The sequence below is a fragment of the Mytilus californianus genome, unplaced genomic scaffold (assembly GCF_021869535.1).
Source record: "Mytilus californianus isolate M0D057914Y unplaced genomic scaffold, xbMytCali1.0.p SCAF_13, whole genome shotgun sequence".
NCBI classification, from domain to species: Eukaryota; Metazoa; Mollusca; class Bivalvia; order Mytilida; family Mytilidae; genus Mytilus; species Mytilus californianus.
This window is the reverse complement of record NW_026262615.1, coordinates 4,346,642-4,369,937: the sequence shown is the minus strand read 5'-3', so window position 1 is coordinate 4,369,937 and position 23,296 is coordinate 4,346,642. Positions and strand designations below refer to the sequence as shown.

The 23,296-nt window shown below is 31.5% G+C and overlaps 1 protein-coding gene across 2 annotated transcripts in view; it reads left to right on the top strand.

Moving 5' to 3' along the window:
* LOC127723034 (cubilin-like) overlaps positions 1 to 22,971 on the top strand; it is a 32,530-nt gene extending 9,559 nt beyond the window's left edge. For both annotated transcript variants that reach the window (XM_052229456.1, XM_052229457.1), the window contains exons 11-25: positions 1,338 to 1,506; positions 5,128 to 5,297; positions 6,238 to 6,403; positions 6,771 to 6,940; positions 8,574 to 8,739; positions 9,340 to 9,509; positions 10,561 to 10,729; positions 11,108 to 11,280; positions 11,601 to 11,769; positions 14,634 to 14,763; positions 16,451 to 16,620; positions 18,639 to 18,768; positions 19,118 to 19,284; positions 20,269 to 20,404; positions 22,042 to 22,971. In XM_052229456.1, coding sequence (XP_052085416.1) covers positions 1,338 to 1,506; positions 5,128 to 5,297; positions 6,238 to 6,403; positions 6,771 to 6,940; positions 8,574 to 8,739; positions 9,340 to 9,509; positions 10,561 to 10,729; positions 11,108 to 11,280; positions 11,601 to 11,769; positions 14,634 to 14,763; positions 16,451 to 16,620; positions 18,639 to 18,768; positions 19,118 to 19,284; positions 20,269 to 20,404; positions 22,042 to 22,204 — 2,418 coding nt within the window. In that variant the 3' untranslated portion in view covers positions 22,205 to 22,971. The remainder of the gene's footprint in view (positions 1 to 1,337; positions 1,507 to 5,127; positions 5,298 to 6,237; positions 6,404 to 6,770; positions 6,941 to 8,573; positions 8,740 to 9,339; positions 9,510 to 10,560; positions 10,730 to 11,107; positions 11,281 to 11,600; positions 11,770 to 14,633; positions 14,764 to 16,450; positions 16,621 to 18,638; positions 18,769 to 19,117; positions 19,285 to 20,268; positions 20,405 to 22,041) is intronic.
* Positions 22,972 to 23,296: the final 325 nt, after the last annotated feature.

Here is a 23,296-nt window from a genome sequence, read left to right as displayed (position 1 = left end):
GTTTAATCCTAAGGATACTCTGGCCAATTTTGACCGAAACGACCCAATGACACCTAATGGGAGTATTTTGTCACATTTAACATCAGAGATATGTCGATTTAAGTCGTACATCGTAGGTCATAGATATCTATAGTCTTTTGATATGTTATCCGTAGTCCATCAACAGTAAATTGATGTCGAGTTCATTTGTATTCCTTTGAAACCGTAACAGTAAGCGATAAAAAAGTTTATGTCAAATTATTGGATACGACATTTGATATATTTAAGTCGAAGTGTTTGCGTGACTTTTGATAGAAGTGCTCTCTCCTAATATATTGGAGATCAGTATAACTCCTTGACCATACATTTGAAAGACCTGTGATCTCTTGATTTGAAATCCATAACCTTGACATTAAAGTCTAGGTTAAAGGTCTATTTGACGTTCTGGGCCTTTGCTTTAATTTCAAACCGGTACATGATACATCCATTTTGTCTTTTGCATTGGGTTGGAAAATAAAAGCAACTGCAGTATACCGCTGTTCAAAAGACTTAAATCGATAGAGAGAAAACAAATCCGGGTTACAACCTAAAACCGAGGGAAACACATCAACTATAAAAGGAAAAACAAAGGAACACATGGAAGGCATATGACCTTGAAAATGTCAAGCAAATGAGACATTATGTAAACCAGAAGTTACTATTTTGCACTAATGTCACGTCAAAGTACATTGAAACCATATTCCTATAGAGGACGTTCGACGGAAACTATCATATTAATTGAAAGGATGATTTTGTAAACCGGGAGAAGCAAATTATCCCACTAATTTCTAGCAAAAGTACATAGAACCATATATGTTTCGAATCAAGTTGACACCAGAGTTAGAAAATTATCTCTCCTATTTCAAAGTGAAACACATAGAAATATCTCTATTTTAATCAGTGAAAAGTAAGCTGTCTGTATATACCAGAAGTGACTTTTCGAAACTGGAAGTAGCTGATCATCTCCCTTGTTATAAAAGAAAACAACTACAAACTACTTAATTTTAGTATCTATGCAAGAATAAACATTTTAGGAATAATTGTTTGTACTGATTAAATTCGGCATGATGGAGAGTTGTCTCATTGGCACTATACCACATCTTCCTATATCTATATCAGTATATAAAAATCATTTACACTTTAGTAATCAACATGCGAATTAAAAATACCCGCAATTGTTCTCTGAACCGTTGCTTTTTAATTTAATTTTGAGACTGTTTAAACCTAGTCCTAGTATATTTTATGTAAGGTTGTCTTGGAAAACAATTTTTAACATCAGAAGGTTAGTTTATCATAATACCATTGATTTATATAAACAGGTTTACGATGGAGATAATATTAATCTAGATGTTCTACTTGATATACGTGGATCAATATCCGGTGATGGAATTACTAGGTCAACAGGAAACAAGATGTTATTATATTTCCATACAGATGGCAGCACAAGTTATTATGGATATCGTGCATACTATTCAGCCATAAACCCTGGTAATTTAAGTCTATATTTGCATTCAATTCTACATTGATATCAAACATTCTTATGTTTCCTAATAGTATCTTATGTTTAATTATGGTATGAAAATCTAATGCAAAGAAAAAAACTGCGAATATTAAAAATGTCGGAATATAATAATGGATCTACAATCTGTCGATACCTGTATCTTGGCATTGCACAAGGTCATGTTTTTCTCTAACTGTTTATGAAGTCTTTACACTAAATCCATTGGATGTTGGATGTGTACGTATTGATAATTTAGTTTTAGATGCATGATTTGTTTATTAGTTGTTAGTGGCTTTGAACTAGCTTTCAGTAACTGCGAGTACTCTCAGATCTGGACTTAATGTCTTTTTGTTGTTTGGATGTACAAGTACCCGGCCACGTCCACGTCCACTTGCATTTGCAGTATTTGTATTTTTATCCATCTGATGAGTTAAGCCTCTTTCAACTGATTTTTATAGTTCGTTCTTATGTTGTACTGTTACACCACTGTACCAGGTTAGGGGGAGGGTTGGGATCCCGCTAACATGTGTAACCCCGCCACATTCTGTATGTATGTGCCTGTCCCAAGTCAGGAGCCTGTAATTCAGTGGTTGTCATTTGTTTATGTGTTACATATTTGTTTTTCGTTCATTTTTTGTACATAAATTAGGCCGTTAGTTTTCTCGTTTGAATTGTTTTACATTGTCATTTCGGGGCCTTTTATAGCTGACGGTGCGGTATGGGCTTTGCTCATTGTTGAAGGCCGTACGGTGACCTATAGTTGTTAATTTCTGTGTAATTTGGTCTCTTGTGGAGAGTTGTCTCATTGGCAATCATACCACATCTTCTTTTTTATTTTTAGTTTCATTGGATGTATATAAAATATATCATTGCCATTAGCATAAAAATGTTATGTTGGTTTTTTATGGGTGGGTGGGTGGGGTGGAGGGGTGTAAGTTGCTGGCCTCTTAAAGTAGCGCTTCAGCGTAACTATGACTCCATAAAATAGTCTTTAACGATACATTTTACTAAAACAACTCAATGGAATGCTGAATTATTACACTTTCTTAAACGTTATTTTTGGTATTACCATTGAAAATATAGCTGATTAACTGCCAAACATTGATCTTCAAATTTAAAAGAAAATAACTCATATTCTTGACAAATGGAAGTTAAATATTTTTTGCATCCTTTTGATTGACAACACACAATAACATAAACGGTACCAATTTTATTACAACAAATGCGCATTTTGACAAATAATGTCTATTTAATGATGCTTAAGGCCAAAATATTTGAATGTAAAAAATCTAATACAAATGCTTAAGTGCGGATCAAACCAAATAACAGGACCTAACGTATAGGCAAATCCGGAAAAAAAATCAGAGCTATGCATGAGGGAGATATATTTCTTTATCGGCAGTTTGTACAGTTTTTCTTTGATCCTACTTCCTAATATTTGTTTAGATCATGGACAGGACTTGATACTAGAAAATATTAGGCAATGACGCCACGTATCAGTGCAGCAACGTCAAATGGTTATGTCCATCCGTGTCAATTTATCAATGAAATGCACTCGACTTCATTCATACAACCGAACAACTATCACAACGTTTTGTACGCGTAAATGTAGTTTAACTAACTAATCTATTTTATTTCATATTCTCCAAAAAAAAATATTATTAAGAGAAATTGCCGATAAAGAGAATAATGGGATTTATTTTTGATACTGACTTCATTAGCTCGATTATTAGTTCGCACTTGTGTGCTTGCTTGATATTCTTGCTGATAAAGTCAGTATAAAAAAATATGCATCAATAACACTATTCTATATAAATGAAAAATTATTTCCAAAATGTAAAGCTACAAAACCGTGTCTCAGATTATTTTTATATATGCCTCCGGTTAGAAGATATATTGATTAAACTGCTTAGTGCCATACCTAATTTCACCTTTCACCTTTGAAGACCTGTAAATGTATTTAATAACGAATTTAGCAAAAACTGGGATATTGTTTTGTAGAACATACTTCCTCTAATCACATATATCAAAGCCAAACAAAAGAGGGTACCCATAAAGTTTCTATTTTTATTTTATGATAACAAAACTTATGAAAAAATATTAAGAAAAATCATCTAAAACTTGATATCCCCTTTGAACCAATATGAATGCAAAATAAACAGACAAATTCCTCTAAAACACCACAGGAGTGTTCTGATACCATTATAGTGTATCAATAGAACCACACCGTTTGTGTCTTTTATATACGCTTAAACTGTAAATTTTGCATTATTGTGCACTGTCCATCCCTTAACAACACTATAATTTGGCGGGAGTTTGACGTCACAGGTTTGACTAATATCTGTAATGTAGTTATGAAATATGGTCAAAGCTCCTCCCCAGTCAAGACAGTCTTAAATAAAATAATGTTAAGAGTGCCTATCTGCATATAATCAATATTTAAGATCATTCTCACTATAAAATAATAATCATCATTCATACTTAAAATATACGGTACTGTGAAATAACCTAGGACATAGATTCTTATAACATATGCAATTACAGATATTTTCATATTACTAACTGTCCTTTACAAATTATGTTTAGTATATATTTCTGGCACTATTTGTATATATCTCTATGAATTTATCCAACGCATGCACATTGTACAGTAATCATAAAAAGTCAGATAGATAAAAGACTGTCCCTCGTGATGTTTTAGGTATACGGAATTAAAAAATAATGCATAAATACACAACTGCCTAAACTTTTTTATAAACAGAAGGCATGTTTATCAACTTAATGTAGGAGACCCAAGAAAAGAATTTTTACAAGTTTTGGGGAAACAAATACTATCACTATTATCAAAGTGATTTATCTATTATAAGGGTTGTTTAAAGCTACTCTTACACATTTATATCTATCTATATATGTTTTAACTTTAAATGTTTCCCTCAACATGTTTTTCTTTTCTTTGTTTAGCTTTATAGTTATATAAATGATTTGTGATTGCAAAATAATAAGATGAGGCCACATTATACATATTGTGGTCAGAGATCAACAGCTGGACACTTGGTACCAGCATATGGTTGATAGATTAGCTCCTCCCATAAGCTCTTTTGAATAAAGGATTTACCATGTGCTTTTAATTATTAGTTTATCCACTGTTGTGACATGATAATGACCTTATGACTTTAATTTTTTTTTTGGATGGATACATACTTTGAAATAATGTGATAGAAAAAAATATCACTAAATAATCATTAAAATACTTTAGAACCAACTAAATCAATTACTTTTCGTACAGTGATATTAATACTTTCTATGCAAAGTTGATCTTTTGATTACTATTGTGTACTGTCTTGTGGACTATTGTTTTCATTTCCGACTTTTTCTACACATTGTTTTCAATCCCAAATCATTTGTTTTTATATATCCACTATGGATATTTATTCTTTCTTATAATTCTACCTATTTTAATAAAAATTGTTATTACTGACATAACGATTAATCTACATGCAGTCATGTCATTAACTTGAAGCTATGTATCTAAACAATGCAGAAGATTGGTACGCTGCGGTTAGCAAAATTCGTGTATTTTGTTTTATGTTTTTTGTATGTCACCAAAGTTTTCAGTGGACAGTACAGTGACCTTACTGGTGTTCTTCATTCTCCAAATTTTCCAAACGACTACCCTAATCGGGCGGACTCTTTTTACTACATCACAGTGGACTCTGGATATGTTGTAAACCTTCAAGTGACGGATTTTGAAGCAGAAGTCTGTTGTGATTATCTTAAGGTAAGTAAATTACATTATGTCTTTTCGATGTGTGTCTTTTAAGTACCCTTGTATTGTTTATTTTGCACTGGAGATGTATAAATGCAATGTAATTTTCTATCATTTTGACTTTTTTTATCATTTCTTTGAAATAATGAAATCATAATGGAAAATATATTCATATAACACTAACGGTATCGATGTTACTGCACCAAATGTATTTTCCGATAAATAAGCTCCTTTCAGTGATGGTCGAAGCAAAATCCAATACCTAATACAAACGTTGAAGAGTTGAATAACAAAAAATGGCGGTAGAAATCAGAACTTTCCATAAGGAAGATATATTCTTTAATTCTACATGATTTATACAATATATCAACAACGACTTCCAATCAAACAATATCCTTATTTTCATGACAGTACCGGCACCTTGGACCGTGATACCTTCGGGAACTAACAGTATACTAGCAGAGGTATCGACTCAGTTGTAGTAATACCATTGACGGTAATCAAAGGTGTACAGCTACGTACTTACGAAAATGTCCAGAGTCCTGACTTTACCTGAAGACAATTTTAAAACTCATTACTTAAACCATTTAATCTATTATGTTTTTGGTTTCGCATATTTTATCAAGAAATTATTCTAATAAGTAAAAAAAACACTCTTATTTTGAAAAGAAATATATAAGTATTTAAACACGTGAGGTTTTAATGACCAAAAGCAAAAAACACCTTTAATCGATAACTGTTTCCTCATAGTCCTGTTAGCTTCTTTGATTCGAGCGTCACTGATAAGTTTGTTGTAGACGAAACGCATGTCTGGAGTACACACTTATATGCTTGGTATCTTTGATGAGCTTTTTTTAATGTCTTGCGTTTGAACAACTGTGTGAGTTTGGTACATTTTAAAGTCAATAATCACTGAAACATATTGAACATGTAATGCTATCTTGTCAAACAGGTTTATGATGGACATACAAATGGCCAACCGTTACTATTAGATTTAAGGGGCTCGCATTCAAACGTAGCAACTGTATCAACACAAAATGTCATGCTCGTGTACTTCCACTCAGACTCCAGCATCACGGACTCAGGATTCCAGGCATATTATTATAGCATTAGTACATGTAAGTAATATATCAAGGCTTAAAATTTGAAAATTGAAAAACTCACTGTCTGATGAATAAATTATGCATGCTTCACCAATACTTGTAAGCAGAGTAATTTATATAATCAGATTCTAAGTGTGGACCGTACAAATACCGTAATGAAATATTTGAGAAAATATGAAATTGAAAACTGAAACTGTCTTTTTATTAAATTTCGTTAAAACAATAACTGACAAATAACTTTGGTTAATAAACCAACAAAAGTATTCCATATTCTTAATTCTGCTTATGTTTTATGTGTTTGTCTTGTCTGCATTGATTGATTTTTACTGAAAGTTATATATATAACGTACTGGATATGCTGTTCTTCAATGTGCTTTTACAGCTTGTGGTGGATATTTCGCAGACATGACAGGGACATTTACCTCCCCTAGTTATCCATATAATTGGAATTATTATGCTGATTGTAATTATTACATCACAGTACCAACTGGATATTTCGTTCAGCTAATTCTGAAAGATTATCAACTCCAAAGTTGTTGTGACTCGATTGTTGTGAGTATCTTGAATATAATGAAAACAATTATATACAACTTTGTGCAGGAACATATATTCCATACAGATGTACACTCTATATGCATTCACTTAAATGTCGATTGCAATTAAAGTAAAGTTGCTTTGAAATGACAAAAAGTATAGGGCGCCTATCCAACATTTACATGATATTTTTGGATTAAACAATAACGCCGTTTGCATGGTTTGGTTAGTATTTATGCGTAAGTTAACTCTATAGTAGTATTCCAACCGGGAAGTATTCGTTTGCTAACATTATTGTCGCCTGAACAAAATCAAAAGATTTTGAACGGTATGTGTTATATAACAAGTTGAAATAATTAGAACAAACATATAAATAGGAAACTTTAAAGCAGATATATACGCTCAAAACTATTATAAAAAATATATAAATACATTGTATTCAAGTATGATATATTCCATTACTTTCTACGGATTCGTCAACAGGAGCAGGATTATCTTACCCTTCCGGAGCACCTGAGAGATCACCCTCGTTTTTATTTTTTTGCCATGGTATTGTCAGTTTGTTTTCTACTAATGGGTTTGAAAATCTCTTTGGTTTTCGCCTTCCTTTTAGCAGTTCCCGGTACATACAAACATTTATCACCTTCAAAAACATTTGATACAAGTCGCAACCTGATATAAAAGAGGATGCTATATACGTGTGTACAAATATTTGCTTCATGTATGTATTATTGAAATTTTAATACACTTAATGCTTTCAGTCATGAACGGTTAGGTACAAAATGTATTTATTTATATAGTTGAAATGCTGGTTAAAAAGATGCGTATCCTATTTATCAGTAGCTTTTTTACTATTTGTTATGAAAACAATCATTTGAATGATGAAATGTATTAGACATAACTCTTTTTTTTCTCACCAAATTTGCAAAATACCGAGGTACAAATCAGTCGAAAATAAAGCAAATAAATTCTTTTATTCTATATATTTTACAGGAAATCAAATGAAAAACAAAACACTAACTTCAAAGCATTGAAAATAAAACGAATCAATACATATAATGTATTAACGTTTATAATGTAAATTTGTTCAAAGTAAAATTGAGAATGGAAATGAGGAATGTGTCAAAAAGACAACAACCCGACCAAAGAGCAGAAAACAGCCGAAGGCCACTAATGGGTCTTCAACACAGCGAGAAAATCCCTTCCGGACCCTAGCCGGCCCCAAAACAAAAATGTGTACCAGTTCAGTGAAAATGGACGTCACACTAAACTCCAAAGCATATAAATAAACTAAAATTAAAAAACATACAAGACTAACAAAGGCAAGAGGCTCCTGGCTTGGGACAGGCGCAAAAAATGCGGCGGTTTTAAACATGTTTCATTGTATGAAAAAAACCACGGACACAAAGACAAGCAGTACTTCCACATGGCTCTTTACAAATTTGTATCTTAATCCTATCTTTGTTGGAAATCATAAATCAGTCAATTTAATTAAGCATGCATTGGAATTGTTTCCTTTGTTATATCTAAAACAATCACAGCTTAGTTGACCTGTCTTAAATGGTCCATATCATTTTTCTCCTTGCAGGAGACGGAATAATTTAGAAAAAGAAGTGTTCTATGATATTTTATCAATGTTTATGTTAAATAGGTCTATGATTGGCTCTTGAACTCACGCTATACCTTGTTCGAATCGCAGCAATCTGGTTCCAATAAAATATTAACATCAACAGAGAATAAACTCATTGTGCATTTTAGTACATCATACAGTGGAGCGTATTCAGGATTTGAAGCGTACTATTTTGCATTCAGTCCTAGTAAGTTATCACTAATTAATTTGAAAGAAAGGTAAACTTGTATTATTCAGTTCACTTATGTAAATTCCAGCTATTATACAGTAAGTTAACTTTTCTTTTATTGTAAACCAATTGATTTTCGCGGATACTTTATTTCGCGTTTAGTCGTTTCTATTCTACTTCACGGCGATTTATTTTCGCGATGTTCTAATTTCATTGATATATTAATACAAGAGAAGATCGAATTTTAACATATTCGCGACGATTTATATTCGCGTTATTTTTTTATTCGAAAAAGAAGCGACAATTAATCGCTCAAGGAAATATCTTGGTTTACAGTATTTTCCATACAAAATCAATCATAAATTCAAACGTCCCTATTTGATTGAGCTATTTCAATAAGAAAATGACCAAAACTAATTCTGATTAACCTTGCAACTGTAGTTCCTGTAAATATTGCTAATAATTTTGCCATATTTAAGCTATTGTACCTGTTGATGTCAAGTTTCTTCACTATAAATAAAAGGAGCTGTCTATACTGCTCATATAGCTTTCCAATTGTTTGATATGGGATATGCTAATAAACGATATTAAAAATAAGATCACGCTTTTTACAAACAGATTGCGGTGGCTACTTTACAAACATGACAGAATCATTTACCTCTCCTAACCATCCTGATGATTATCCGAACAATGCTGACTGTTACTATTTAATCAGTGCACCACCAGATCATATTCCTCAACTCATCGTGGAAGATTTCAAAACGGAAAGCTGTTGTGATTCGTTGGAAGTTGGTATATTACTTGGGTCTGAGAGTTACATGAATTTTAGATATACTTAGAGCGTTTGATTTAGATATAGTACACGGTCATTAACAGAACATATCATAAACAAAACAAAAATGAAACGCAACAGAGATCACGAAAAAGTCTTCAAATACGCGACCCTTTATGATGTAATTTAGCTGTGAGTAAAATTTCTTAATCACTGCACCATATGAACACATTGAAACAAAATAGAATAAACAGCAAAAATAGAGATAAGGTACTATCCAAACGCATTATATGACTTATCAATTACTGAATTATTCGAACAAATTTTGTTGTCAAAACAACGTTTGTTAGTTTATGTTATATTTGTTTGACCTGAATCACTGTTCATTTGCTAAATTTACAGAATACAATGATTTTTTTTTGTTATAAAATCCACCATATTACCCAATCTTTTCCTATTAAAGAGGTGAGTTTAAAGTTTGAATAGGGCTAGTTGAGCTCGTGATTAAAGGCTCTAAACGTCTTTATCATTTCAGTACTCGATTAAGAAATTGGATATCATGTTTATCAGCTGTACAAATATGCCACCCCAAAAAAAAACAAAATATATATATATAAATAAAGATTGTTAATTATTTACACACTTATATATCGTTGTTTGCAGCTACTACATAACAAGTATGTGTCTTAATCGTATATGAGAGTGCGGTGGGTTTTGTGTTTCTAATCTTAAGTTTTTTTAACATTGTTTTGCCTTTTTGTTTGCTATGGTGTGGTTTGCTTCTTTGGCTTTGATCTTTATTTTTTTAATTAGTATCCCCTTCTTTCTAAAAAGAAACAAACATATAAGAAAGGTTGAAAATTAATATACGTCCAACAAGTGAACACTTTTTTATAACTTGAATACATAACACGTGTTCAATCGGGTATTTCCAAAAAGAATACTTTTATATAACTGTTGTACATGTATGTACTACGTGTTCAATCGCACATCTTCAACAATTGAACTATTATATAACATGCATATATATCAAGTTATCAGTCAAATATCTATTTTTTTCATTATAGGTATATGATGGTTATTCCGTAAACCAACAAACACTGCTTCAATTGCGTGGGACAGTTCCAGAGGAAAGTATTGTCAGATCCACGGGTGAACTCATGCTGGTTCATTTCCAGTCGGATGTCGGTGTCACAGATTCTGGGTTTCGTGCTCATTATATAGCTTTGACGTCAGGTTTGGTTAAGATTATTTGTGTTACATTATTATGAAACTTTAGTCGACCTCAACAACATCACGCACCATGTTTCAGACGACTTCTAAATGCTGCAATATGCATTCATAACGTACCTTAGTATATAGTATTTAGTCAGTATATCTGTTGAAGTATTTTGTCAAAACAAAAGACATGGTTTCTATCTATCATCCTGGCCAAGAAAGATATTGCATAAAACATGTAAAGCGTGCCAGGAACAGGAGACATTATTTAAGAAAAATTACTAAAATTAAAGTTGAGATTTACTTTTTATTATTGTCTATTGTAATAGGGAAGGGAAAAGTTCAGAGAGCAAATTCAAGAGAAAAATATAGCTGGAAACATAATTCTTTTTACAGACTGTGGAGGCCACTACTCAGATCTGAGGGGATCATTTACCTCATCTAACTATCCCGATGAGTATCCAAACAATGTAGATTGTTACTACTACATAACAGTACCAATAAATTATGCTATAAATATTATATTGAAAGAAATTCACTTTGGTGCCGCTGGCTATGATTATCTTACGGTAAATATTCTAGTTTACCTATGTTTTTCAGTCTTTCGAAAGTTTAATAATACATGAATCATTTACCATTGTATGAATCAAGTAATTAGTAGTACTGACATTTGGATGATGTTTTCAATTAAGCCATATACATAACGATTCTATGATGAAAATACGGTATACTGCATTTTATTCACTTTGTATTAATAAAACGATAAGTGCACACAGGTAACTTTTTGCATGTTTAAATACCAGTTGTTTTATCAATTCATCTTCTTCGATAAGATGTTTAAGCGAAAAACCTCAAATGCATATCTGCTTATGTTTTTAAATATCACTAGGTTTTTGACGGAGATACTGAAGATCATCCAATGATAAGGCAATTATTTGGAGATTATACAAACTATAGATTAAGGTCAACAGGCAATAAGATGTTACTTCACTTTCATACAGACAGCAGTGGAACAAATATCGGATTCGATGCATCATATACAGCAGACATCAGTGAGGGTAATTGTTTAGTGATTGTACAATTTGATTCATTATGTCAATACGCATGTGATAGTGTTCGCAATGAGGGTCATTATATTAAATAATAATTAAGAATGGAAACGGGAATATGTCAAAAAGACAACATCAATGGGTCTTCAACACATACTTCAAAAACATACTAGAAGAAGAAGAATATTCTGAGATAAAAAACGAAAATCTCAACTTTAACATTGTAGATTGAAAAGGAAAGTCATTTTTAAGAAAACGTTAAAATCATTGATCTTATTCCCATGTGTATGATAACGCTTGAAAGACATTGAATAGTAATGGAAAATTATCTGAGCAATTCTCAAAGTATCTTTACCATGTTTCCATAGCAGGTATAGCAACTGCAGAAAGTTTACATTCGATCATAAATACAAGAGACATTTCACGCCTGCAAAGTACATTTCGAAAATAATTTATATTTGTTTTTCTATAAAAAGTTCTGAAAGGGTATTTACAAAAACAAAGACTGATCTCCAAGGTATATATCAAATCAGGAAAATTCATAAAAACTTACTAAACCAAAAGGCCAAGTATATCAACATACGAAACAACTGGAAACAAAACTGTCATATTCCTGATTTGTTACTTATTACATGCATTTTCTGTAGAAAATAGTTAGTTAAACCTGATTTCACAGCTAGCTAAACTTCCAATTTGTAAGACAGTTGATTATATTGACATAAATAGTGTGAGCAACCCAAACAGTCATAATTGGTTAACATGACAAAAAATTGGGATCCAGCAACCACTGTTGTAAAAACATACAACAGCTATATTTAAAATTTATTCAATAACCCTTAAAGTCATATGGAACGAGTTTCTTGAAATTTTAATGTTATGGAAATTAGAAGAATAATAGAAGAAGTATACTTAACAACAAAATTATTTTCATTTACCTGTGTATAATATGACGCAGGTTTCTTCAAAAGTGATGATTTTCTATAAATTGTTTGAAATTTCACAGTGATATCATACTTTAACTTTGTTTAAACCTGTTTATTTTCTTTTGACTTTAATTATTTATCCCTTGTGATTTTTTATTAACTGTGTATTTGCATTCAGGTGTCACAAGTCAAGTTTATTCGTTCATTGTGTGTTAATTTACGTTTTTTTGATTGCGTTAAGCCTTCCTATTGATATTTTATAGTGTGTTTTTCTATGTTGTGATGTTATACTATTGTTTCAGAAAAGGGAGAAGGTTTGGTACCATTAAAACGTTTAATCCCGCTGCAAATGTTTGCACCTGTCCTAAGTCAGGAATCTGATTACAGTAGTTGTCGTCTGTTTATGTAGTTCATACGTGTTTCTCGTTTCTCGTTTTTATATAGATTAGACCGTTGGTTTTTCCGTTTGAATGGTTTTATACTAGTAATTTTTTGGGGCCCTTTATAGCTTGCTGTTCGGTGTGAGCCAATGCTCCGTGTTGAAGGCCGTACCTTGACCTATAATGGTTGACTTTTATAAGTTGTAACTTGGATGGAGAGTTGTCTCATTGGCACTCATACCACATCTTCCTATATCTATATATACTAAACTACGTCTTGCATGCACGTTTTTTTTAATATTTATTACACATCTATAACGTATTATCGACAAATAATATCAGTGGTTGTTGATCGCAAGCTAATTAACTTTCGAGTTTGTTGTCCAAGTTTTCCGGATCGTGCCGTTGATAAACAATAAAAACAGAACACGTGGAAAGCGTGACTGATAAGTGAATTGAAAGAGTCATGACATTTGTTTTTATATTGTCCATGTGCTCCCATTTGTTAATTAAATCATTCCTTAACAGTTGTTAAATGATTTGTTGTATTAAATTTGTTCTTTAAGAATCTCTTATTCCTATTTACCTTCAAGAGCACGTGTGTTTACATTCTTTCATTACTGTTTTCCCCTTGCACTTGCGCTGTGCGGTGGCCGAAGTTATAACGAAAGGTCTCGTAGTTAAGGTCACTGCATACGGGAAAATATCTGCGAATTAGTGTCTGGGAAGTCAATAATTCAATATTGGTACATTTATGAAGATGTTGATAATATAAAGGACCTTCTTTTAAAAAAAAGTTCACGTTTACTTCTTTTAGAGGAAAACATGTTCAACTTTTGTTTTAAATTTGAAATTTCATATGACTTTAAACTATTAGACATTTATTTGAAATAATAAAAAAAATATCCTATTTGAATCTGCCGTTTAAGACATGAAATATGTTATTTATATGTAGTTAATATATGACATAGACAATCGTTGTTTAAGGTATTGTAATATGAACAATACGGAACATGAATAAAATTGTGTGTTAATTTGTCCTGTATATAGAACACTTAGATGCAACTTTTTTCCAAGATACTATTGTTCATGACGAAACCTTATAATTCTTGAAACAAGCTACGCAATTAAAGTTGCACACGTTCAACGCATAAAGTTACAAAAAAAGCATTCTTATATCATAATTGCACGTGCATGCTATAAGAATTTACGAGTTAAATCAGCCCTTCGTTTGTGTTTCTATGCGTTGTTTCAATGTTGTTACAGAGAGAATGTGTAGTCATATATGTTGCATTCTGAACGAATATAAGATATAACTTTTGAATGCGTTGGTCAATTATAATTTCAGAATCGTATAAAACTTCTATGTAATGCAATTATTTTCAATTACACCAGTTGAGTGTATTGCTATTCTGTTAGTTGTTTGAGAAACAAATAAGCTGTTTTATTCATAACTGACCGCAAAACTATTTACTTTTTTTCATTAAATGAGTTATATTCTGTCTCTCCATTAAACGGAGTGATAATAACACTGTATGAATAACTTTAATTTTAAATTGCATACAAATAGTTCGACTGATAGGTTCTGAATTTGAAAAGGGCAGATTAGAAATTTATCATAATGGAATATGGGGAACAGTTTGTGATGACGATTTTGACGCCCAGGACGCACAAGTGGCCTGCATGGCTTTAGGTTTCAGGTAAGAATTGAGCTTTTAAGAAACAACATATGATTAATCGAATCGTTAGGAAAAACTAAATATGCATTTTATACATATTTAATTCCAAAAAGCATGGAAAATAGTATATACGCTTTAAAGATGTACACCTCTGAGAAGCCACAAATTTCTAGAATTAAACTTTTTTTCTTAACCTGATATGACTGTAAGAAAGTAATTGATGCACAAAAAAATCATATAGTTGTGCACTTTGTTTTTCGCTACGGCCCTTTGAAAGTACCAAATTTTAATGATTTTCCCATTTTTCATCAATTTTTACCCATTTTTGGGCTATTATCATGAAAAAAATCACAGTTTCACGCGTAAACTTTTTTTCAAACTATCACTAAAGATGGAGTAGACTAATCTGAATAAATTTAACTTAAAAAACTATAGGTTGGTGTTAATTTAAGAAAGTTTTATAAAATATTGTTACTTTTTTGTGTCAAATTGACCATGCTGTCAATTTCGTCAATTTGGGATTTTTCTCTATTTTTTAGAACAAAAAGCGTATTATTTCAACTTCTTTGTTAAAAATTATTTAACAAATACATATTTAAGATTTTTGAAAAGAAAAAAATTGATATGGGATGTACATAATTTTGGTAAATCATTTCTATGTACCCCTCACCTACTTTCTCCACATTGTGGCTGATGAGACTGACGGCTTGGTTATAAACTTTGAAAATTTTTTACTGAAAAAATACTTATTGTAAGTACACAATTTTTTCACAGTTTGATTATAAAATTCTTTAAATTCATTGACATTTTCCATTTGTATCGCATACTGTGGAAATAATTCCCGAACGAGATTTCAATGAGACTGAAACATCAGAAGAATACATCCTTCATAGATACAGTTCCTCATTATAAATCAAACGCTGAAGTATGTAATCCAAATTAAATTATTCAGTCAGAAAATTCTTTTGAATAATATATGCTAGTTTATGGTTATATTGAAATTGTCAGAAAAAATATTAAAGAAAGCTAACAAGACTAGGTTATCAATATCATAAAGTTCATTTGAGTTTTCCTTTTTAAAAGATTGAGTTTCAAAATGAGAAACAGTTATTAATGCAAAGTTTTAAATGATAGAAAGATTTCTTAATTGCGTGATGTGTAGACGTATTGTGAATAAATGTAATAGAGACTGCTATGGTCTGTGATAAACAAATTATCAACAGAGAAAGGATACACAGAAAATCATTCAAGATACCCGACGTTAGAAATAATACACCAGACATGCCAGACATTCGTTTTGTCTACAAAGAACTCGTTCCTGGTGCTTGAATCAAACCGTTGTAAGGTTAAATCAAATTAAATAAAATCAATCAGATTTATCTTAAAAAACACTGACGACAGTCATACATTGGGACTGATAAGTGCTCATTATTTAGGTTCAATCAATTTCTGTAGATCAGTGGCATGACAAAAAGTCCTTACAAAAAATAAACTTGGTTGGACCTTGATGCTTGGCACAGTGTGTAATAGTTATTTTTTTGTTTTATTTAAGCAAAAAAATAATATATACAAAAAATACATAGCAGATTTAAACAAACGCATGCACATGTTTGTATCCGTCAAGTGTTCTAATTTTTTGAAAGTTTGTAACTGGTTTTAGTTATCTTATCTAATAATATCTATGTTACAAACGTATGTCTGTTCACAGTTCATATGGACCACCATATACAGCAGGAGACGGACGGGATTCTGATACAATATGGCTTGATGATGTTGCCTGTGATGGAAATGAACTATCCTTAACAGACTGCATGCATCCCGAATGGGGGCAACACAACTGTAATCACGGAGAGGATGTCGGAGTTGATTGTAGAGGAGGTCTGAAGTTTTAATTTTCTACAAATTTTTCCAAAGATATGCATTATATTTATAATCACTATTTATAAAAAAAAAATGTTTGTCGGACTAAGATATTATTCGTAGTTAAGCATTTACATTATTTACTCCGACTGCTATTTTCTGCTTACATTTAACCAGAAGTCCGGAAAACATATTTGTAACTGAATTTATGAATCTGAATTCTAAATCATTAGGTTAGGTCCAGGTGTAAATCACAATCATTGATGAGTATACATATACATAGCTTTTATTTTAGTTGAGTTAGTGAAATGAGATAAATAGTGTTTTATGAAATAAATTGTTCCTTTAATGTACTGCATAATGAACATAAATAAAAAAACAACACACAGACTGCTAACAAACGTACCACTAGAGAAGCAGGATATGATAACTCCGAAGCGCCTGAGATCCTCCCAGTTTGTGTTGGGGTTCGTATTTCTTTATCTTTTGTTTTCTATGTAGTGTTTTGTAGACATGTTTGTCTTTTCGTCGTCTTTCGTTTTTGCCCTGGCATTGTCACTGTCTCTTCGCCTTTAGAATTTTACATCTACCCCTGGTACTTACCGTCTCCTTTCACATCATCCTTGAAGTCTATATCCCAAACTTCGAACAACTGTTGAAAAAGTAAGATAATGCTATGAACCAATTAAAAAAGCATCAGACAAAGGAATTCACTACACTGACCAAAAAAAAGAGGATAAAAACAGAAGAAGGATCAAAATATGTTGATCCGGACAGTGGAACAGTTATTTGTGTATTATTTGCACCTATGCGTTTTTCATTATTAATACAATACGAACTAGGGGATACAAAGGAAGGTGGGTGACTATTATCTGTTGTATAGACTTTTCTTGACGGTCAATCAGATTAGTTTGCTGCCTAAAAAAGATTTGAAGGCACGAATACCGGTTTGAAGGCACGAATTCCGGTTTGAAGGACCTGCATGAGTAGAGGAACTATCATTGCATGTTCTCCTAGAGGCGTTTTTGAAATTCGTAAAATCCACATTCAAGTCCTTAGACATAAAATTGTTTCAAAATTGCGCAGTTTTAAGTTTTCTATGCATTGCTTTGCAAACCGTTGTTTGTTTTTTCGTCCGTTTTTCTTTTTTTACCATGGTCGTGTTGTCGGTTTTTTCTTGGAGTTATGAGCCTTTTGTGTCACTTTGGTATTCTCTGCCTTCATTCATATGAGCAACTTTCTATTGCAAAATCTTGGTTCTATAGCTTCCTTGTACGTTTGAGGAGCTACACAAATATGGAAAGTTTAAACTAACTTATTTGAAATTCATTTTCAAACTACTATCACAATCAATCTCTTGTGGTACGTCAAGAAATTAAAAACTTATCTGTACATGTGTCTGTCATATCATTTCTTTCAAATGCAACGCTCAAGATATGATCAACCAGTTTACTGTCTTGTAAGATAATACCTAAAAACATCAACTTATTCTTGCGGTTAAAAAAGTATTGGTGTTAATTTAGACAGGCTTCATGACGTATTTGGAACATTTAGTAATATGACATTATGTGTACACATTGCAAGGGCATCGTATATGTAATGATAATGTGTTAGCTAAAGAAAAGTTGATAACAGAACATTGCATTGTGTAATCTTCATCAATGCCAAAATGTATGATGCCTGAAATGTGAATGCTGGCCAGTATCCTTTATAATAAGTTAATTTCGTATTCCCTATAGTTTAATTAATTATCGGTCTTTCCACGGTCTATACTTCTAGTTATCAAAAGCCTTTAATTTTTTGCCAAATCTACTCTTTCACCATAAACACATTGAAAACAACGTAAATGTCTGCAGGATGTTATTCACATCCTATCATTATCAACATACTATCAGAATAATAAACTGTATATTTTGTTTTGTAAACATATACACATAATTGATAGTATTAGAGACTTTATCATATATAGTGTAATTATGACAAGTACTTGTTTTAATTATTACTCAGTTATCAAAACAGTTTATTTTTTTTTCCAGTACGATTAGTTGGGTCAGACGTAGACAGGGGCAGGTTAGAGATATACCATGATGGTCAATGGGGAACTATTTGTGACAATGATTTTGGTCGAAATGAAGCCAAAGTAGTATGTTTAGCTCTAGGCTTGAGGTACTTATTTCTCCGCCTTTTACTTAGATACTTCCTTTTTTAAACATAATGAAACAAACATATGACTTGGCCCTATTATTAGCATTGATTTTTGGAAAATGTTCAAAGGTAAGATACAACTTGTTTTTTTTTTTTTTATTTGAACAGAAGATGATTTTAAATGGTTTCGTTTAGCGAATATCTTTAATACACACATAGACACATAAACTAGTTTATATCTTTAAGAATACAGATAAATAGTCAAATCATTGCAGTAAGTGAAATAAATATTATAAAAAAGAAGACGTACAGTAAGTATGGACAGCCTGAAATGTTATTCAGATATTACTCTAGAAATTAATGTTTTCAGATCATACGGACTGCCTTTTACAGCTGGAGATGGAAGTGGTCCAATTTGGCTTGATGATCTACAATGTATCGGAAATGAATTCACTCTATTTGACTGTGCGCACCTGCCGTGGGGTACATTCAACTGTGATCACGGGGAAGATGTTGGTGTGGATTGTAGAGAAGAAGGTATTATACGTACTGTAATATATTCAAGATTTTGTTATCAGCGAAATGTCAAAGAATTGAATGATAAAAATAGTTTTAATATCACTCGTAATAAAATTCCAATTATCATCAATCAAACACATTTTTGAAAACAGAGTGAATGAGGTCATGGACCGCATTTGTACATTTTGATAATTTGAAAAAAAAATGACCATTAAGATGAATATATTTAAAGGAAAGGTAAAACTTATCTCATTTCACATAGTTGGTACTTTTAATATGAATTTTTAAAAAAAATCCAAGGTAAATACATCCCTGAAACAGCAAACTAGACATCTATAGGTCACCCTGACAACAATTACAAAAAGGTTGGGGTGTCGTATAAAGGATATACATTTTACACAATCTAACATCTGTATTAAACACTCGCATACAAATATCAAGAGAAAGTAATATTCAATTACATTAATGAAATGAAACAGTTTTGTGAAGACTGTATATTCAGAAATGGTTTGGATGTTTTTTTTGCGAACATTGCGTCGAAATAGGTATCGCAAAAATAGAAATTTCCATTGAAAGTTTTTAAAGCGTTATTTGCATGCGGCATCTGTTGCATTTCTTTTTATTCTTCAACAATTGCAATGGTAAATGCACACAAATAAAAACAAATAACATGTTGGTCGCAAGGTCTTGTATTCGGAATGTCAACAATGCGTCGCTATCTTTTTTATCCATTCAGAGATGGTCATATTGTAATGAACAAGTGTTATGAATGCGTATATTAGGATCACATCAAGGGATTTTCCGAGTTTCAAATATATCTCGTACATTCAATACACACGCCTCAGATTTATATATGTAAAACAGTTGTAATTAGGTTAAAATAAATTAGTTTACTCAATAGTACATTTGGCTATGACGATACTGATCATTTGCTATACTATAGAATATAACTATAGTTACGACGATACTGATCATTTGCTTTACTATGGAATATAATTATAGTTATAGAAGTTCGAATAGCGGGAGGTTCCAGCTTTGGTCGCCTTGAAGTTTACTATAATGGAATATGGGGAACTGTTTGTGATGATAGCTTTGATATATATGATGCTAACGTAGCTTGCAGGATGATGGGCTACAGGTACAAATAGTTTGCAATGTACTCATATGACATAAGCATTTCTTAGTGTTATTCGTGTTTTTAAATATTGTTGATTTCCCCTGACAAACAAAGTCTTTGTTAGAATTAGATGCAAAAATTAAAAAAAACAGTCAAAGTAACAACCTTTAATTTTGAAAAGGATACACTCAAAACAATTTTACCTTAAAAAAATATATTTTCAGCTTTGATTGTTTTAGTGCTTTATACTAATTGTTGTTTTGACTTTTCAACATTATGATTGTACTTTTGACCAGTTCCTTAATTCTGTCAGAAATATCTGTGACTTTTCAGTACTACTGTTTAAGAAATAAACAAAAACACTTTATAATTTTTTCTGCGTCTGTTTGAGTTTTTTACTTTGATCTAATTTTTTCTATATATTTAATTATAAATTTATGAGATCGCCTTACAAAATAAAGTCGGTGCTTCCGAAGTGTTTCCAGGACAGCTCACATCTATAAATGTGTCAAGAATTTTAACGATAAGAGACTCAAAAAGAATTGCTAAATCCGCGTGTGATCAACTTTTCCGTTATTGTTGGAAGCTTAATTTTTCTAAAAATTCGTAATGATTTACAGAAAATTTAAAAACTGGATTGATGATACCCTCGGGAACTATTAGTCCACCAGCAGCATGATTGACACAGTGCTAAAATATCAAATATTAGTTGAAAAAACTATTGCGGACGAAGCACTTTTCTGTATTTACCTTCATCAGGACCAATAATGTTATTGACCAAAGACTTTACAATTAGTCAGAACTTTTAAGGAATTCGTTTTTTTTTTTAATTGAATTTGGTGAACCAATTTTAACACAAGAAATCTTATACCTTGAATACTGTTTCGACAAATAAAAAACCCGAAATAAACTGTCATATCTGATAACTTCAAGTCATTTCTATTAAATTGTAATGAATCCTAATAAATATGCTTTGTTATAATATGTGAAAAAATCAAAGTGCTTTAAAGGGCAACTTAAATTGTCTACACAACGCATGGTAGGTATTTATGTTTTCGTCCGGTATAATTTAATTTTGTAATTTAACTTTCATATTGTTTTGTTAAAACTATTTTGATCTTTCATCCAGCATTCTATCTTCATGATCATATAGGTATGCAAATAATTGTTTGCTTAGTATAGTATACTAATAAGTCTGTGTTGTTGATCGACAGGTAATGCAAAAATTACATTCATACATTACGGTTCATTTTGGGGGTTCTCTATACGTCCGCGGTTTAGTTTTCAACAATTTTCAACAAAAATCAATGAACATGCAAAACTCAAATATTTTAGTGTCAATGTTAAATTGCATGATAAATAATATACGATCATGGTTGGAAAATATAAAATCTATTTGAATTTTGTACTTGTATTTCTCATGTTTCTAATGGTTTTTGTTTGTTGATTTTGAGATTTAAACCGGACTTTACCATTACTTTCATAGAGATATGGTAAAACATCCTTATTCTTAATAGTGTAGTAAAGAATTATAAAAACTTCATTACAAATTAAAGTAGGCTATCATCAGTGTTACTTCACACATATTAATGGATTAAGAAAATGTTTTGATTTCGTTTTTTATCACCCTCATTACTCTGAATATGTTTTTTTTTCAGTTCAGCATATAATTTCTATACTGCTGGTGGTGGAAGTGGCGAAATATGGCTTGACGATTTGGAGTGTAATGGATATGAGACATCCTTAGTAGAATGCTTACATCCAGATTGGGGTTCACATAACTGTGCTCACAGCGAGGATGTTGGTGTTGAATGTAGTTAAATTATGAAGACGTAAACAGTTTACTGCTTACCCTTCCGGAGCACCTGAGATTACCCCCACTTTTTGGTGGGGTTCGTGTTGCTCAGTCTTTAGTTTTCTATGTTGTGTCTTATGTACTATTATTTGTCTGTTTGTCTTTTTATTTTTCGCCATGACGTTGTCAGTTTATTTTCGATCTATGAGTTTGACTGTCCTGATGGTATCCTTCGTCCCTCTTTTTAAAAAATGTAGGGAAGAAAGAAGAAAATGAACGAAATGTTAACTTAAAATCATCATGTTGTAATTATTAATCAAATGTTCATTTTTATATTTATTATCAATCAATCAATAGTTTTAAGGTCTTTTCCTTTTAAATTTTAGTTTGTACATATCATTTCGAAAAAGGCATACTGTGAATATTCCAACGTTAATAGTCATGATTAACTATGTTACAGGCTAGTTTCTGTACAAGTTTTCATGAGTTTCCCCAAAAATAAATTACATCTCTTCTTTTTAAATGCTTGCCTTCAATTAACATAGAAAAAGTCCATTCAAATTATATAGTGTACACTTATAACTATTCAATTTAAATATAATTTGTTTAAGTTAATTATTGATCTTTAGTAAGCTAACTATTGGTTTGAAATGAAATAATTTATATCATGTTTTGTTCTTTAGAAGTTATAACAACTCTTATTATTATTATTATTTTTATTATCATTGTCATTGTTATTATTGTCTCTGATGCACCAGTAACCTTAAATAAATAAAACAAATGATAACACATAGTGAAGTTATACTTACTAGTTGAGCATCGGAATAAAATCTGACTAGAATCGACATTTTCAATGTTGGCTCATCAGCCTGTCCAGTAATACTTCTTATAAATTATTTAGCAATTCTAGTGCATTTTATGAAAGACAAAAAATGATTCCTTCAGTCAAAACCTGGTAATGGTTAAACATTTCCTTTGAACGTTAAAAACAGCTTATCGAGCTTTAAGGTCAAGGAACAGTAAATGGGTTATGTCACAGATCTTAGTAAAATTTTGCATATAAATTATAGTTCGTTTCTGTGTGTGTTACATTTTAATGTTGTGTTTTTGTTGTGTCG